The sequence below is a fragment of the Aphis gossypii genome, chromosome X (genome assembly GCF_020184175.1).
Source record: "Aphis gossypii isolate Hap1 chromosome X, ASM2018417v2, whole genome shotgun sequence".
Taxonomy (NCBI): domain Eukaryota; kingdom Metazoa; phylum Arthropoda; class Insecta; order Hemiptera; family Aphididae; genus Aphis; species Aphis gossypii.
The window spans coordinates 36250422-36271338 of NC_065533.1; the positions used below are offsets into that span (position 1 = coordinate 36250422).

General features: G+C 28.0%; 1 protein-coding gene across 3 annotated transcripts in view; it reads right to left on the reverse strand.

The window, feature by feature from the left end:
* The window catches only part of LOC114128538 (papilin), a 47852-nt gene extending 28969 nt beyond the window's left edge, over nucleotides 1–18883 (reverse strand). For all 3 annotated transcript variants that reach the window (XM_027993077.2, XM_027993085.2, XM_027993069.2), the window contains exons 1-2: nucleotides 18521–18883; nucleotides 2514–2574 (exon numbers count right to left, since the gene is read on the reverse strand). In XM_027993077.2, coding sequence (XP_027848878.1) covers nucleotides 2514–2574; nucleotides 18521–18543 — 84 coding nt within the window. In that variant the 5' untranslated portion in view covers nucleotides 18544–18883. The remainder of the gene's footprint in view (nucleotides 1–2513; nucleotides 2575–18520) is intronic.
* Between the last annotated feature and the right edge of the window lie 2034 nt (nucleotides 18884–20917).

Sequence of the window (20917 nt, forward strand, 5' to 3'; positions counted from 1 at the left end):
TTTATTTGTATATTTATTTTGAAATACAATTATTTTAATCGCTCGACGAACAGGTGGCAAAAGGAATGAGGATAAGATCTTAAGATATTTTTCTTTTATTGCCTAGATTATTTTAGTTTCTTGAATATAGGTACATCCTAACGTTTAGTCCTTGGATTATTTATATTTATTTAATAATGAATGTATAAGGGCTTAAGCTTAAATAAAATAATATTTACGGATTTTATTCTGTTTAGGTAATAGTAACAAACAATAATATAATACTATGCAGTTATATACGATATACATTGAACATAATAAAAAACGAGACATGAGATGTTTTTTGATTTTTAAATAAATTTATATTTTTAAAAGGTAATTTATTGTTGGTCATAAGTAAAAGAGAATAAAAAATAATTATAGGATTGAGAACATATCATGGTGTAATAGTACGTTGGTACACGAGTAAGTACCTTACTTTTATTACAGAAAAAAAAATCCTTACCATAAAATGCTATGTATTGATGCTGAAAAAGTTTCTACAGATAGTTATTATAGTACTAGGTAGTAAAGCTAGGTAAAAGATTGAAACAATTCGAAAATAAATTAAATAATATAACAAATGTAAATCAAGTTTAATGATGGATAATAATGCTCCTAATGAGTTCTATAGACCAAATATAGAATTTCAAGTGAAGTGGTAAAATATAATATCAAAATTATGGGTCGATGACTCAATGCTTAATATGAGTTCAAGAATCGCTCAATTTTTTATTACTCTGTTTTCATAGTTTTCATTTACTGATATTAGGTACTTAAGTTAGAGAACTGGTCTTGAGTACCAGATTTATTAGCGTACGTTAACATTCGATTAACGTAGTTGTAACCATTAAACTGCATTAAATATATGTGTCTGTATTCTATAGTGTTACGAACTGAAGATACATTAGGCCTAACACATAACTCGTAATCAACAAATTATAATTTGGCAATTAATAGTTGAATAATTAAACATATTAAATCTTTAATCGATAATAATATTATATTTCAACTAGACATAAATGCGTTAAGCCCTTTGTCTTAAGTTAGTTAACACTAAATTATTAATATTGCGTTCCACTAGACATATGTTTCACTGCATAACATAAAAACAAAACAAAAAATACTCGCGACAAGGCACTAGATGTAACATATTAGGTTTTTACGCCGAACGGATATATTATTTTACGAAGTCGTCAGTCATCCGAAGTCATATATCATATCGTATTCGTTGACAACTGCAGTGTCGGTCTGGCGTACCCAGTCTATCCACCGATTGCCGAGGGCCCTTGGACATTTTTCAATGGGACCCACAGCCAAATGGGAAAATATATATTTAAATCACTTATGAGTCGTGACTCGACCATTTTAAATTTATTATTTATGAACAAATAACGAAGTTTGATATATCTAATGCAATAGCAATAATAGCTTTTAAATACGTTCTTATAATTCCGTAAGTGCGAACAAGTGGATATTTTCAAAACTTAAAATTTTAAAAATCAAACTTAGATCTTTTACAAATCAATAATGGTATGTAATAACCGGATTCTTTGACTTGTCTGTTTAATGAAGAAAACATCGTTCAATTTATAAACAAAAATGAAATGATATTCATAAGTTATATGGGTCTTCCGGCAACGAATTAAAAATAATCCTAGGTATTCTATTTTATTAATAATTAATTTAATTAAAGTGATTTGTGTATTTTATTGAATTTTATTTTCCGATATTTAATTAGGTTTATATATTTAATTTTACGTGTAAAATTGTAAAAAAAAAAAAATAATAATTATTTTATTCCAACGCACGTCGTAGGTAATTTAAGCGATTTAACGGGTATCGGAGCCCATTTTTTAAAATTAATAGTGGGTCGGGGACCCGATCACGGAAACCGAACCGAGACACCGGTTGCGACGAATCTTTTCGTACGCACATTTCCATCGGCGTTTGGTCACGTCAATTTTGTCCCGATGGATATGAGTCACTTTCGTATTAAGTATACAATATATATAATAAACTTGTGTGTGTGTACAATGTAAGGTGCACAAAACGCGTAACGACCGGACTCGGACGCATCGCCGAATGCCGTTGTGGTGTGTGCGTTGCACATTTTAATAAACGCGGCAGGCACCCGATTAGCGGCAAAGCCGTTTGATGTTCGCATTGCACACAGTACCTATATATAATATAATATTATACACCGCGCACATGGCTAGCACGTGTATGGTTTTGATGAATGGGGAGGGTCGGAACGGACAACAAGTGTAACGTTTACGTACAATACATCCCACGAAAAAAAAAAAAATCGAGTTGTACGACGAGTGCATTTAAACTACACACGCAGTAGGTACATACGAATATAACATTAATATGTACAATACGACTAAATAATATTAATTTTATACGATACAACACAAATAGCGGTGCGTATTGTATCCGCGTAAATGCTGTATAGGTACCTATTATGTTATTTGTAACGATAAAAAGCTTACCTGTTTGCTCAATGATACGGAGACGTTGAGTGATATAATTAGTATCAATAGTGCCAGATACCTGAAAACAAAAAAAAAAAATCGTAAAAACATCAATATTAAATATAAATTATTTATTTTTGTTTTTTTTTTTTCATTTATTTCGCCCGAGTACGTTACTCATAGTACTCGCTGCATTTTATAGTCGCATTTGTTTTTTTTTTCAAACAATTCACGATATTCATCTAACGATAGCCTATTATTCATCATGTCATATAATCGAAATATGATGGTTTTATATATTATTTAAAACGTGTTCACGTGATTTAAATTGAAAATCAATATTATATGGGTAGGCATCTATAACTAAATACCTATCCATTTACATACGATACGATACTCGTCCGTACACATAATCATTTAGATGTTACAATAATATTAATTATATACTTTTCGTGCCGAGTTAAAAAAAAAAAAAAATGAAGCGGCAGCAATTATTAAATATCAGTACCCGTCTCACTGTGTGGTAAACCTCACACGTCGAAATTACAAACAAAGTTAAAATAATATAATAATTGATAGGCCGTTTTGCATCCTCAGACTTTTAATAAAACACGTGCAATGACAAAATAATAAACAAGACAATTATTTTATCTTATTATTTTGAATAATGGCGGATACTGAAACAGGCAAAAATCAACGGACGGTCGCAAACAATCTCGATTGTCTTTGTCTGCCATTATAAATTCTAATCGATTTTATAATATTGTTAATTAATCAGTTTTGTGTTATTATACAGTAACAATATTTTTTTTAATCATCATTTACTGTTCAGAATATAAATGCATCAAGTGTTAATTTTCCATATTATTTGCATTGTGACAAGATAAACAAAAATCAATACAACTTCAAATGTTTCACGGACAGTAAATGTTATTAGTTTTAATATGTGTTAATATTACAATTTAATTTATGTTCCATTGCTAAATTTTAAATGTTCATAAACTATTTTCTTTAACAACATATCACAGCATTTATAATTTACACCACACCGATCAGCATACTATAATAATATAATAAGCAATTTTATTTCATATTCATTACAAATTATTACATTATATAACTCGAACGAGACTTTTTCTTTACAATGACTGTCTACAATTAATATATTAATCGGGAATTGTTTAAACAATTTCTATAAATTAATATGTACGAGAATATTGCATTAATGATTAATGCGTGTCCTAACTTGACAATTTAGTGAAATTATGAATTATATTTACATGTCGTCATCACATAATACAACTTTATAGTAGTTATGAATTATAGCTACGGTGACACAAACATCTGCGAATGGTACTGACAAAGTATATCAAAAAATTATATTTTCAAATAGATTCTATTTTTTTTTTCTAATGATTTTATTATTTTGTATTAATTTTATGAACAAAACATTGAAATACTGTATAGGTTTTTTTCAAACATCCTGGGTTTCTGACAATAAATTTTAATTGGTAATTTAATTTTAAATTTAGAAATCGGAAATGATATGTTCAAATTTAAAACTGTTATGGTATAATACGTTTAAAAAAACGTTTGTGATTTATCTATAAATACGATATATTTTAGAGTATCCGGATGAAACCGGATGAAAAAGCATAACAATTCTACAATTAAAAACAGATGTATAAAACTTAATATAATATATAAGTAGGACCACATTTTTATCGTTATACAATATTAGTAAACATTTTAATAAAATTATTATCCTCATAATCTGAATGTGTTTAATATTTCTAATACATTTTTTTTATGATTGTACAATATAAATGAAGATACAGTTTTTATAAACTATTTATTATTAAAATTCTGATACTGAATATTTAATATTACATAAGATAGTATTAAACAGCTGAAGTGTTAACAATTCATTATAAATTAATTCCAAACAGGTGCGCGTGTCAAAAAGGAGTATTTCAATATTAATAAAAAAGTGTGGTACCTCTGGTTAAAGTGAAAACACTGGTATTTACAAATAAAAAGATATTGTAAATTGTAATCATTATTATTATTTTAGAAATGAATAATTAATTTTCTTATTTATTGGTAAAATAAACAGCTAGAATAAACAAATTATTATAAAATAATTTGAATACCTACATTATACTTTAATACCTACTATTATACCAGTATAAAATCGTTACACTATTAATTATTAAATAATTTTAATAACATAAATAAATCAATTAATTTAATATAATAATATATTGTAAGTGATTTTTTTTTATTTAATACTATTTTAATGTGCACAATATTAAGTGTCATTCTGAAAATATCATTGAAATGCAAATATTTACTATAATTTACACTTAATATTGTGCACACTCAAATAGTATTAAATAAATAGATTTTAATTATTTCATAAAATTATTAAAATTATTTACATATTATAATATAACACACATTTTGTATAAATTATATCACATTTTAAGATTATTAAGATGTCTCAATTATATTATGAACGATAAATTAAAAATATAAACTCATTCCAATTAGATTCTCGTATTTTTTTTTCAAATAAAAGTTTCCACGAAATTCACAACACGATTTTTTAACCATTTTTCAAAGACGCTTAAGATCTCTGTTAGTCTGTAGAGGTGTAAAATAACGTAGCTAGATGCGCGTTGACAGATGAGCAGACAAATAAATCTTAATGTAATCGGAATGAGTGTAGAAAAAATAACTAACCGAAAAATAAAAGAGAAAAAAAATAGGTAGTAGGAGAACAGTTTTAACGATTTAATCGAATATCAAGGGACACGCATTCCTCCGACCGATTATTGTGGACCGGTAGACGTAAAGAAGGCATCAAAAGTAACCGACAACGTTGACCGAAAGGGGGCAGGATAATGGAAAACAATGATACCGTATAACACTGTAGGCAACTAAATATTATTATCCCTTTTCCAGACAAATTACTATGGGTTCGAAGATAATTGTTATAAAGAAAAAACAGCGTTACCTCATAATATTATGTTATTATACGATATTGTGTCCTAATAATTGTATGCAATTAGAAATATGAAAATGCATAATAATTATTATCACGGAACAAAATTACTTTGACTAAAATCAAGATGGCATTTTATTTTAATATTAAAAATCGATTAAACCATATCATCGTTTCCGCTACAGCAATATTTATTGACATTGAACATTTAAAACGATTAGTGTTTATTTTAAAAAAAAAAATTGTAATAGGGAAGTTTAATCATAAGACATTAAGACATTAATTATCAGTTATTAATATTTTAAATCTTAAAATATTATTGTATCGCAATAATAAGCATAATTATAATATCTACATAATATTATACAGACGGAAATTAATCTATTTAAATTATTGCTGTGAGATTTATAGCGGAGATTATGGTCTGTAATCTTACAATTTGTTTTCCGTGTTTTGTACATGACTATATAAACACGCGACGGATAGGTATATTATACATTGTGATACAAACGATTTTTATGACGACCGTCATTATTGGACACGTCTCGTCATTCACAACTCGCGTCTCGCAGTACTTTATTTGGAGAAAAAAATTATTATCTCCACGTGTCCCTAGTTCATGTTTTTGATTACCGGCGGGAGACCGATTTCGATATACATTATCCTACCTTTAGATGAGCAATCCCACTGCAGTATAATACGCGGCGCAAGACGGAGAGCGGACGATTAATAATAATCATTGCCCCTCGTATACAACATGTTTACATTTCGATTTCGGTTAAAATGTTATTTACAACTCAGACGTTTTTATTGTAACCCGATGGTAGAACGCGGAATGCAAGATATAGAAGTAGAGAGACAGGGGTTCCATAATCATAATATACGAGTATATATTGAATGGATGGATTTTATTTCATTTTAACGAGGTACGACGGCCCGCTGTTTCCATTATCTCACCTTTTAATTAGTGTTTTTACGCGAATAATCAACCCATTATAAATAATCCATAACAACCAAAATATAAACACTGCTGCAGGCGGCTGGATACGCGCTCGGGCAGCTCGCGCGCGTAACAATAAAAATAATGACTATTGGAACAGACCCTGTTTTGTTTTTTTTTCACGATGAACACCGGTGATAAGACCGTGGCGGACTGATGAATTGTGAAAGTCATTGACGGAGGAGAGCTTAAAGTGACGGCGTTTCGTGTGCTAGGTATAGATATAGGCATATCGTATATTATATATATATGGCGGGGACCACCCGCGCGCAAGAGACTTGAACGCGACTTCGGATGTAATAATAACTCAGACAATAATATTTCGGTGCTGGTTCTTCACGTTATTAATCGTCCCGCGGTAACCACTACCACTACCACTGCCATCATCAACACCAAGCCGTCACCACGGTATAATAATATTATCTGGTATATTTATGTAGAAGTCTGTCAGTTTACTGCATATCAAATCATAATGTATATAGTTTCTATACTGCAGCTTTACTCCACATCAAAAGGATAAAATATATTATGTTACTATAGGTTTATGAATATATAAATGGGCTTTATACTATAATACTATCCCGCGCATGACTTAATTTATTAAATATATTATGTCTGATTTGTAGGTAAAAACGCAAGCTATATAAAGTATTTGTATACAGTTCGTAGTTTATAATATTGAAAACTTAAGTAGAAGTATTTGAAGCATATGAAACTAAGAAAATTAACTGATGTATACAAATAATAAATTAATTAGGTAATTATTGCATGGTAAACACTTTAAATATTGCTTTTAATAAAGGTATTATGAAATACACTTAATGTTATGTAGATTTTTTACTCAAAATTAGTTGATTTTTATAGAGTGGTTCAGAGTATTGCTGTCATGTTTACATTATATTGTAAATGCAAGCATATGACTCCGATTTCATACAAAAATCTCATCGAAAAAAACTCTTTTAGTTTTTCCAGAATTTTTCAATTTTTTGGGCAACTTAACTAATTTTTCTTTCCGGAAAAATCTTTTTTGGACCATAGTAATAACGAATATATAGATAAAAATAATCAATTCTTAAGTGAATACATATATTATTATTACCTATGGAAATAATAATAATAATAATTGTTTTTTTATGATGGGTAATTAATGAATAAAATCAAAAACAGTACTATAAAATTAACTTAATAATGAATTTTGTTAAAAGGAAATTTAAGGTCATAAAATAAACAAAATAGGTAGGTATAATATAATATATACAAAATGGTAAAGAAACACACACTAGATTAAATAAGTACCTAATATAAATTATAAAAGAGAATTTCAACGTTTCAATGAAAAATATTACATAACACATTAATAAATACCTACTACCAAAAAAAGTTGTACAAAATGTATTTTATCTAACACGTATTATAAACATTATCTTGTATTCTTGTCCCAGGTCAGTTAAATTATTACCAAAGATAAAAAGGCGCCTTTAAAGTGTATTATTGTTTATCATAAACATATACATGATATATCCCTAATATTCATATGGTCGTGTTATTAATCGTGCTGTTATGGGTATTTGATGTAAATAATATGATTATGAAAAAGTAGTTTTTTCAATGCATAAGGTTAAAAAACATTAAATGAAAACGAATTACAAATCCCTAAATCGAATTAAACACGTGTGTATAATTTACTGTTTTTGATGGCCATAAAACGCTATATCTAAAACATATTATTTTTAATTCCATACAAATAATTCAAGTATATCACTTTAACTACGTTAAACGAATGTTTTCTTTTTCAAAATGATGTTTTCGTATACCCAAAATACTTACACAAGTGCTACATAAACGTGATTTGTCACAATGATTGTATAAGTTATTTAGAACAACAAATATTTAAATATTGTACTGTACAAAAGTATTAAAAAAATGTTATGTACCTACTTTCGTTTTTCATTAAAAAATAATTATTTTTTTTTTGTTTTGCTTTTGAAAACATTTTAAAATAGTTTTTTATATCAAATATTTCCAAACTGAACACTATAGTAGTGTACGTACTATTAGTACATATTTTATAAACTGCGTATCATTATTTTCTAAATTTATAATTGATTGATTGTATTTACTTAGTTTTCATTAAATATATATATATCTATTTATAGGAACCTACAACTATAAGTATAAAAATATAATTTAACATCGAAACTTGATTACAATTTCGTATCATATTATTTTACAAAGTTATTATACAAAACAGAAAAAATTAATTTCCAATGTAGATTTACAAATTTTTATTGTAATAACCGTTTACAATAAACATTAACACATTTTTACTTTATAGTATTATGACTATTATGTACATTGGTATTATATGGGCAATTTAAAAATTTATATGTTCATTAATTTTGCCATTTATCTTTACCGATGAAGACAATAATAATTAATAATACCCATGGTTACGTAGTGGCTATCATCTTATACGCCGTGATTCTAGTTTTCTTGAATGTGTATAGTACGCATTTTAATGACCAGTAAAAAAATAAATGCAGAAGAACAGCGCGCGGGATAAATATATTTTAAACACCGCACTGCACCGTAACTGATTGCCTCGTAGAACTAATACTCTCCAGACATTATGATCACGTTTTTTTTCCTACTCATTTTATTGCTATAAAATTAGATTGCGCAAGAGGAAGGTACGTTGTCCTGTTGAACTTTATCTGGAGTTTTTAATTACTATTTATAATGTACAATGGGTATTCGTAGTCTATATACGTATGCCGTCTAATCCTTTCCCCTTTTTCATACGGTTTGACATTATTGTTTCACGGCGGACGGCATATTGAACGTCTGTTTTTAAGATTCATCCGTCAACCCCATATTCCTTATTATAATCTGATTTTAAATTTAGAAAGATAATTTACACGATACCTCCGGTTTAACATCCGTAAGCGTATATCACTAAATGTGACGGTGACTTTTTATATGTATTTATAATAGTTTCTGAGACTAAGACTTCGTCAAAAATATGTCGTCATCGTCATTTTAAAGTAACTTAATATGGAAGACGTTTTATATCATAATAATACCATAACAGTCAAAATTAATTCATGCTAGTTTATTCTTTGATATTTATATAATATATATTATTAAAACAATAAGTCTTCTAAATAGTAAAAAATAAATATACTCAATAGAAAAAAAGTCTCACGACGTATTGTTTTCACTCGATTTAGTAATAGTACGTATTTATTACTATAGTTTTTGCTCAGGTATTAATGTTTATGCTATTATATTTTATTATTTTAGCTATAAATATTTTACGACTCTTAAATGTTTTGTTTGTTTTAGATAGGTTAGCCTAAAAAAATATTTTTACTAGTGATCGACGCTATAAAAATTGTACGCATGACGAATATATGAAGCATTTAATATTTTTTAAACGTACAATTTTGATTTTAAATTCACAGTTAGTACAGTACATTTATAGAAATTCGTAGATAATTCAAATCGTTTTTCATACATAGAAAACTATGTAATTATTATTATTACTGGTTGAACAAATTTAATAAGAGATCACAAGAATACTTAGAAATCCTTTTTCATATAAAATTAAGTACGCGCGATATTATACATTGCATTTCGATGACATATATGTGTTCTTTTGATTCAATAAACAAGAAATAAGGCCACGTGAATGTCATTCATCGATCCATCCCTTAAAATCGTTTTAATACACTAGCAGTTGCTAGTTTTGAACCACCCACGAAGACTACTGTTGGAAACACGCTTCTCGCACATTTATACGTCTGTCGCGTGTTTCTTAGAAATATATGGGAATTTTTCTGAACAAATGGGGTAAGTTGATTTGGGTACGAAGTTACAAAGAATAAATATGACATTAACGAGTACAATTTACTAACGTAAATCTATATATGGAAATTGAAAAATCATATTGACCAACTAGCTAAACGGTGTTTTATTAATAAATAATAATGTTAATGTTAATTTAATAATAAGTTAGTTTAACCAAGTCTTAAAAGTTAAATATTATAATGAATTAACAAACATAATATTATAAGTTGTATACACGACCAACGTGTTACGTTGAGTTGATTTTGTATGTAAAAATAAATGTCAAAAATTTGTTATATTACACGGTTACGACTCTATGACGTTTATATTATTATTATTATTTTTTTTTGTACTAAACATTTTGTTTTTACTATGTACAGTCTCTTAAAATAACGTCGACCCTACTTAAAATATTCTTATACTCCATTTCTGTGAATACAATAAATAACTGTACGCTACACGCGCAATAGCTAGGGACGTTCCAGAATATAAGTAGCATTACACGCACATATGTCTTAGTCCCAAGTAAAACGTGTATAAGTGTGTTTATAAAAGTCGAGTTATTCAAATTGGATAATTGTTGACTATATATCACGAAAATCAAATAAAAATTAAATCCCTAACAAAAACATAATGTTTCATTCAAATTATACAGTCTGGGATGGTCACATGCGTTAGGTACGTATATAGTTTATGAAAAATAACATGTGATTACTCCAAAGTCAAATATTTTCGTGGATCGTCAGAAACAACAATATAAGACAGAGGTACCTAGACATTACATAATTTTTAATAATTCTTACGTATAGAGGAGCTATTTACATTTAGTCATGATAATAATATTAACCGCAACAATATAAACGAGCGGGGTTGGCAGACGGACGTGCACGAGACCAATCATTAAAATATCAGAGAACGGGTAATGTGATACCATTTTATTGGCACCGCTCCTTTTATAACCAAGTATATAGTTACAATGGGGATGGGGTGTGTAGACAGGTACATTATCCTATGGCTGAAACCGGCTCCTTAAAATGATTACCATGTTGAATGTTTTTTTTCTATTCATAAACCCATATAGCTATGTATAGTGCGCATAGCTAGTATATAATCCTAACGAATGTAAAATAAGAACAAAGTACACTACCTCTATACTTAAGGAGTCAAAAAAGATTACTCGGACGTATGAGAAAAACTGCTTTGCTGACAAAAATATTTGTACCCGACAAATTTTGAAGATAGGTGTTCATTAAATATATGGTTTTGATTTACTTTTATCGAAAATGAGATAGATACCGCAAAGTATCAAGTAGTAAGTATATATTTCAGCCCCCCAAATGACTATATTCAATAATATGTCGTTTGTCGGAATATGAATGTATTTTTGTCCGTTTGATTTTAACGTATGTTAGATAAATAAAAAAGTGGTTTTCATAATGAATTTCGTTTTAATTTCTTGAAAATACTAATCATCGTGACTAGATTTTTTTCCCTACAACCAACGACTCTATTTGTATTCACGTACAGGATATTATGATCGAGTTCCTATTGAATTTTATGAAACGAATGGTCACCGCAGTTAAACGCACATTAATAGCCTGACCGGAGAAAAACAGTAGTTTCATCTTCGCATCACTCGGTTACGATCAAATATTATGGATGTTTTTTTTTTATTTTTTTTTATGACGATAGCTCATTAGAACGTCTGTGAGCAATATAGTAACTGAAAAATATCCACTGACAAGCCATTTAATTTACATATAAATGCCTGCTTTGAATCACAACGGAACATACGAATAGTATACGATTTAATTAAATAAGTATATAACAATATTATATAAATTCCATTGTTTAACAGTAATGACACAAGATTTGTTATTATTAAAATGACGAAAAATAAAAATATAAATTAATTTAGTTTCAAAGTTATCATTATATAGTTAGTTTAAACCTTCGCAAATGTATGTGCACGTTTATTTAAAATATAAAGGTCATAGTTTATTTGAAAACTTACATATATATTTATTAAACATATTAATACATTTTATGACGAGTTTTTAAATGGGCACTAACAAGTTACAAATGGATTCTCGTATCGTAAATAAAACAGGAAACCGCGATGACAAACATTCCACCGTATGAACATTTTGTATCGTTAAATCATTTCTGGTCGAAATCTCAGAAATCGGACATCTTAAACCCACCAGATGTGAAAAGATTTCAATCATGGTGAAGGGTAAAACAGACCTGTCTCAGACATGGTGCTATTATTCTGATTCGATTCATCGGTAAATATTAAAGTGATCCGGTGTATTGTTGCATTTTTATACCACTCCAGATTTCGAAGAAGGTCCGTCATATCTCTCGCATTTACAATAGTACTTGTTTATTTTTTAAAACAGTCATCATCAATAAAAAATTAGAAATACATCAAGTATTGAATACAAATCTAAATTCACTATTATGTATTTATAAAACAATCAATATAAAACATACACATACCGTCATATATAATGATAAAATAAACAATTTTAATTGATTTTTCCTACATGCATGTCAATATTATAGGTACTTAACCTATGCTATTCAATATGTAGAATATTTATTGAAATTAAATTAAACGAAAAAATAACATCAAAAAGAAAAAAATGTAATTTGCAATAATGCAACGTATTTACATACCTATAATATTTCATGTCATGTACAATATTATACAAATATTAATTTTCAAAAAAATTGAAATTCATAGAAATTGTTTTAATTTCTAAAAATTCGTTAGATCAATAGCAGAATATTTATATTGATATTTATTTATTTACATAATTTTGTAGATTTCAAAATATATTTTAAATTGTTTAAAAATCTTGGTCTGGTTTATATTATTATACTAAATAAAAAGAAAGGATCTATTTAAAAACTTTAATTCACGACTGTGATATTATTTTATCGGAAATTCATGTTTTAAACATAAATATAGCTATTTTAGACCTGATTACGCTGTTTGAGATGATTTTTTTTAATTGAGGTCAGATAATCTAAACTGTGTGCGGATTTAATTTTGGTAAAATTTTTGGCTATAGATTCTGGAATTTGAGTAAAAATATCTATCCCGCCTTCGGACAATAAACAGACCTAGAAGTTATTTATTTATTTATTTTTTAAAAAAAAAAGTAATTAAACAACAAATTATTTTATAAATAATCGATGAGCGCGTGTACAAAACGGTGTTTCGATTGTTTTTCCAGCGGTCGTTAATCGTTATATATTTCCAATAAGTACCTAATCATATACCAGATGCCTCGTCCCTTGCCTTCATCGCCGCGATTATTTCCGTTTTGTTTATATGCCTCTTTTTTTTTTTTTAACCACAGTTGGCTAAGGAGATTGATAAAATCGCTGGACAACGCTAATTATAAGTAGGTACCTACTAATAGCAAAACCGTCACCGCAGCAGCACAAACACTGTATAATATAATATAATGTAGCGAAACATTACGCCGAGTCAATATAATTATATGCACACGGCAATTTTGGCCGTTCGCCCGTGGGCGTAAAAATGTCGATCCGATCGATATACATAAATATATTTTTACCGGGCAAAAACCGTATCCTGGATATTCTTAATCGGCGGCGATAGTTTTGGCGCTAAAAAAAGACGGAGAAATGCGCCCGGGGATGCACTCGTATAGTGGTGTGTATTATATAATGTTATACAACGTTCCGTTACTCGAAAAGTGCATTGTTTAAAACAATATCTTTACCGTAAGTATATAAGTGGTTATAGCGTAAACCCATAGGCACGATACTAGGCCTATATTTTTTATTCATTTATTATTATTATATATATATTTCTTTTTTTTGACAGACACCTATCACTATTATTTTCGGTTATATTTTTCCCACAAAACCGATATCCAAGAAAATATCTAAATATTATTATAGGTATATGCCTACCTATATAATATATATATATATTTGATCGTGTTGTTCGTTCGCGAGACTATTTTGTTTTTATATTAAATTACCCTTAATCGATTTTAATATGAAAAAACAGTTTATAAAACTACGTGAACTTTAACATTTCCATAGTTATTTGCGTGTTCTAAAATATATTCAAACACATGAATTTCTATTTGTTTCAAAGTTATTTATAAGATAAAATGATCGAAGCACAATAGTATTGTATAAGTATACTTGCTTTAATTTTATCACAGTAGTTCCTAATTAAATTATAGTATTATTTATTATATTCACAATTGTCTAATTATTATTATTCAAGTAGGTACCTAGGTATGTACCTATATCAAATAACGGTTTTTATACCAAGCAACGTTAAGAAGCAAACGGATTGATTTTTCTTGTGTTTAACTATTATAATCAAACTGGAAATAAGATTTCAAAGATTAGATCATATTAATATAAGTACAGGAAAGTGCTGAAGTATATAAGACCTTGATTATTGTATTATATACGGGTATATAGTGACAGCTTTTCTAACATATATTGTCATATTGACATGCCTACTTTGAGTATTTAGCTCAGAGAGATAAAGATTTCCAAAGCATAAATCTTTTCATACAAAATAATGATTATTCAAATGATAAAATATGTGACTACCAACTCCGAATCAATAATAATACTAGGTATTTAAAAAATAAAGTAATAGAAATAAAGGTATATTTTAAATACTATGTCTGCTTTTATAAATATGTTAATAACATTTTATCTCAATATTCAATATTTTCAAAATCTTTAAAATATTATTGGTTTATTTCTTAAATTATAATTTATTATTTAAACTTGTTAATCTTTTCGTGAGAATGTTACTAAAAAATGTATTAGGTACCTCATACATTAATGTTAGTAATGCCACAGTTGACATTATATGTATATAAATAAAAGTTATAAATATTGTACTGAAATATTGTTGATTTGATATTTACATCACCCAACAATACAACATAAAAGTTTTCTTTTAATCAAAATAAATACTTATAGTAATAGTATGTTTTTTTATCATATTATTTATTATATTACAATAATTATAAAGATAAAATACATCAAAAATAATTTATATATAAGTTGTACGCCATTGTTTTATGAACAAAATAGGTACTTGGCTTAATTCGAAAAATTTATAAAAAAATATAAAGGTATCTTTATTATTTAAAAAAATATATAGCCATTTACGTATGTCATGTCCCTATGTAACATATGTCTTAACAAATAAAAGTACCTATAAAATGTTTTTATTCAACAAATATCAATTTTGTATAACTCATATTTATTTAGACAGATAAAACTATTAGACCCTATGAGTCTATGAAGTATTTAGTATTTACTTTTTACTATAGCCAATATTTATATTACACGGTTTCATGGCTTTTGGGAATAGAATTAGTTACTATACAAACGAAACGAGACAAATTGCTGGTCACAAAAATGGTAAATAATATATGAGAATTATTTCGATTATTCAATTATTTGATAATACTGCAATACAACATTTCTCTGTGAAAAAAAATTATAAAATGAATGCATTGTATCTCGACGGAACGACAAAAGTAAAAAAAAAACGACATGCCTATTATATATAGTCGCACCAATATAGCAGACAAATGAATACTTTAAATACTAATGAATTTCTAGACTGAAAATCCGAAGGTACACAATGAACATACACATACCCAATTTGTCAAACTTTTTTAGTTTTTTTTTTTATTTTCGTGTAAAAAGGCATTCAGTAAATAGTACTCCGTAATTTAATATTATAATTTTTATTTTTCAAACAAAATGCGCGCGTACCTAGTAGGTACTATGTCCACCGATTAAAAAAAAAAAAAACCATTATAATTAATATAATAAATAATTATATACTATAATATATTAAATTTATATTTTAGTACATATAATAATAGTTTTTGTTATTTAAACGATTTTAAAATTTATTGATAAAAATTTAAAATAAGGAAGAAAGCAACAAAATATTTAATACTACAAAAAAAAAAAATAATAAAAATAAATATTAAAATGTGAGTTGAAAAAAATTATATTTTAAAATAATTTTTATTATCAATTATGAAACTCGTTTAAAAATAGAACAAAAGCATAAATAATTACACTACTTTTTTTATGTAATTAGTGGAAGTATGAAATTTTATATATTATTAATAAATGCTAAATAAATTACCGATATATACAAAATTATCAAACAGTTTAAATTATTTATTTTTTTTATTTAATTATTTTGAAGTTAAATATTATAATTTTTTAGGATTTTAAAACTTTCAAAAGTAGATTCATGTATACAAAGAAATTTCGATATTCGAATGGAGCATTAAAGTCTCCCAACCAAAAATTAAAATACGTTAAATGGTTCGAAAGACAGTTTAAAAATGTAATTTAATGAATGGAATGTTGGTTTATAATGTTCTTCGGGTTTTTTCATTTAAACTTAACAACTCACACGTGCAATGTTAATACTATTATTACGATGTTGTTAAATTTATTAACAAAATGATGTCTTATTATAAAATATATATATATTTATTTTTAAGATGATTTCATAATATTTTTAATAGTTTATTAAAAAAATAAGTACCATTATCTTATTAGTATTTTCTATCTTTGTAATCTTAAGTCATTTTTAATATTCAGTAATAGACATTATATACGTATTTTAATGTTGTGTCATTATATTTTTTGAAACACGTGTGTATTTGGGTAAAAAAGGATCTATTCCCAGCTTTATAGTTGAATAAAAGATAAACTGTAATCGCACGAAAAAGCTAGATAACTATTATTAATATCAACGTTATCAATACACACGCCAAAATTGCGTGGGAAACATACATTTATTATATGATATTATAATATATGTATTACTTTTATGTACTACAATTTATCTTCATAGAGAATTAAATTTTGACGGTTTCAACAAATACAGTTTACAATATAATAAAATATATAATTATATACATTTACATGTATAATATTATGATAATCGACATGTGTATTCATTCATTATAATTCTTATGAAAACTTAAAGTATATAAAAACTTCCATTTTACGTCTTACAGAAACTAAACATGTAAAAATATAAAAACAATTATTACTCGGCAACAATCGTAAAAGTAGTTATTTGTTTCATGTATTTTTTGATTTGAGATTATATCTTTTGGGAGAAACCATCGTTTTTGGTATTTAATACTGTGATGGGTTTCATAGAATATTTGATGGCACAATTAACATAACAAGTTTCTTTTTAAAAATAATATGGTATTTTAAAAAAAGTTAAAAAAATAAATTTTGAAAATTAAACAAATGAATGAACAACTATATTAGTTTTTTTCTAAGCCAGTCTCGATCGTTTCCTATTGTTAATTTTTTAATAATACGTATTATTTTATTAATAACTTCATATTTAAATTACGTTGTGCAAATTACAATACAGTTTTTTTTATGCCAATAGTTATGATTTTTATACTATTTTTTCAATAATACATTTTGAACAGTTTCAAATAAAATAGCGATGACACGGTTTTATCGATTTTAAATACAAATAACTATCCTTTAATGGCATTTTGTATAAAAAATAATGTTATAACTAAAAAATTGGTACACGATAACGAAGTTTTATATTTCTGATCGATTTAATCGTTTAATTTATTGACCATAAACGATGTATATATCGTCTTAAATAAAATATATCATGCAATAACTAAGAAATAAAAATATGCTGGGAATGTAACTAAAATCTAACAGTATAAGCCGCTTATAAAATATACCGATATAATATATTAAAAGTGAAGATGTAATATGATTGTATAATACGACGAGACCCGGGATACTTAGAACCCGTACAAAATGAAAAAAACAAATTTTAATACAATTAAAGCAAATAAATAAAAAAAAAAAAATTAGTAAGAAATGCATTAAATTTACAAAAAAATCCTAATCGATAATAATATTATTACACGTCTCAATGTTATAATATAATATAATGTATAGGTACCTAATTAATATATTACGATATAATCGAGTAAAATAAATTTACTCATTTACGGTCAGATATCAATATAATATTATACGTGTACGTTAAACGATCGTCGTTTAGAGATAATCGCAAAAAAAAAAAAAAAAAAATAAAAATAAAAATTTGTTTCTTACTTCTCGTGTCTGAGCACGTCCATTTAGAAGGCGCGTCGGGACTGCGATCGCGGCGTCTGCCTGACAAGTGCGCAGAGACGCGCGTGTTTTACCCAAGTAATAATGACAATAATATAATATAATATTATTTATACGATATTACGTGCGTATACGAATTATAATAATATAATATACGTATATATTGTATTACGGGTACACGCATATGAGACACACACGTTCACGTCGCCGACGTGTGCGCGTATATTATTGTGTATAAAATACGCGCGTGTGTACAGACCGCGGCGGGACAGACAAGTGCGTGATTCTCCGTCGTCTGATCGTGTCGGTCGGTTGGGTTGGTCGTCACTGACTCGCGGCGAAAAAGCGACTGAATTTTCTGTCGGGGGGGTCCCCGGGACCGGCGCGCGGGATGCTGCGGGTGCTTCGCGCCGGCCGACGACGTCGCCGCCGCCGCCGCCGCCTCCGGTGGTGGTGCCGGAGGATTACACCGCTCTTCTGCCGCCGCCGTCGTCGCCGCCGCCGAACGAGAAGAGCGCACGACGACGGGAGCGAGAGAGCTATATAGCGAGCCGAGTGAGAGCGAGATCGCTCACACGCACAAAACGTGGCCGCCCCGGCGGCGCGGCGTGCACCACGCACACACGCACCCGAATCGCGGTCCTATTAATATAATATATAATATTATATATCGTACTCGTGTGTGTGTGTGCGTGCGCGTATGATATTATGATATCGTGTGTGTGCGCGCGTTATTATAATTTATAATAAAATAAATGGTGGTCTTTGCTCCAACCGCGGTATTACAATATATAAGCGTCCAAAATACGTAATAATATGTATTGGTAAATTATATTATTATAAATCCGAGAGGAGCCGGTACGGTGCGCGTCCGGTCGGACGGGGTGGGTAAAGGACCCGAGGATATGCTACGGACCGAGATAGAGCTAACGACATAATACGCGTAGTTATTGAATGTTTATCGTGGTCGTGTGACGCGAAAACGAGACGATTCCGCGAGTATATTATAATACGACGCTATAGTCTCTTACGATTTTTTTGACCAAAGGAATGACGAGTATAAGACTGCCATCGAATAATCGTGATTTTTTCACTTTTCAAAAACAGTGATTTTGGTTTTTCCAACGACAACCCTGTAAATTATTTAGCGGAAGATTTTTCGGCAAATTTTGATACCTTGTTATATACTTATTAATATAGATATTTTCAACGCGTGTTGTTTAAAAGCGACGTGTAAAAGTTACAAGGTTGTATTATGTTTTATAGTATACACGCGAATAGTTTGTGGAGGAAATTGAAGTTATCCTATAATAAGTACCTATAGTTAAAAATTTAAACGAGTAGGTAGTTTTTCAGTTATTAAAATGTTTATATGCCTTGGATAGTAATCCTTGAAAACGGTTTTAAAAGAGTGTAAAATATATTGTAATAATGAATCTAATGTTTATTATACTTGAACAAATTTAACAAATTATGAATAGATAGATTACCTAATAATAATTACTAAAATTTTCAAGTCACCGTGGCCCTTTTGTCTTTCTAACCCATTATCATGATCTTATTAATTATCCTTGATAAATAACTCAAAAGGTACTCGATTTTCGATTTTGTTATACCAAGATGTTGAAAATATATTCTTAAGATATGTTCCAAAATCAGATTTTAAATAACTGCAATACATATATTTTTTTTTTTTAATGGGGGATGAACATGTTCGATGAATCGTTCTGTATATACACGTTGTGTTGTCTGGTAACTAAAATATTAGCCAGCGTTAAACATTCCGTACCAATTCTGGGAATTTCTCACTCACCATATGTATTATATTATTATAATGGTTTGTTATAATACCTTACATTGTATTGTTATTATTATATTATAATATGGACTTGCGTCTTACCTACTGCAAGACATTAAAATCGTTCAATAATTTAAGTCTGTATAATTTATAAGAGTTGCTGAAACGTAAATCACAAAATATAAAGTTAAGTTAATTTTAACATTTTTAGTTTAATTACAAACTTAATTGATTTGCATAATTGATATAAACTCAATAAAATATAATGAGTTGGTTTCAATCAAATCCAATTTAAGTCCGTATATAAATAATTAAATAATACATTATAATATAACAAAATGATTATTAATTATACATCATGATAATGTATAATTTGGTTATTTATATATTTCAAACAAACTAACTTGACTGAATTAAAAGATATCAATAACTCAACCAGCCATAGAACCCAAATACCATCACATAAACCTTTATAGTCGTTGTCAGATTTGTGTTTTCTGTGTGGTAAATAGCTAATTAATAACAGCATTCAATTTGACCAGTTCTGAAAAATGTATATTATTAGTATCTGCAACTAGAAT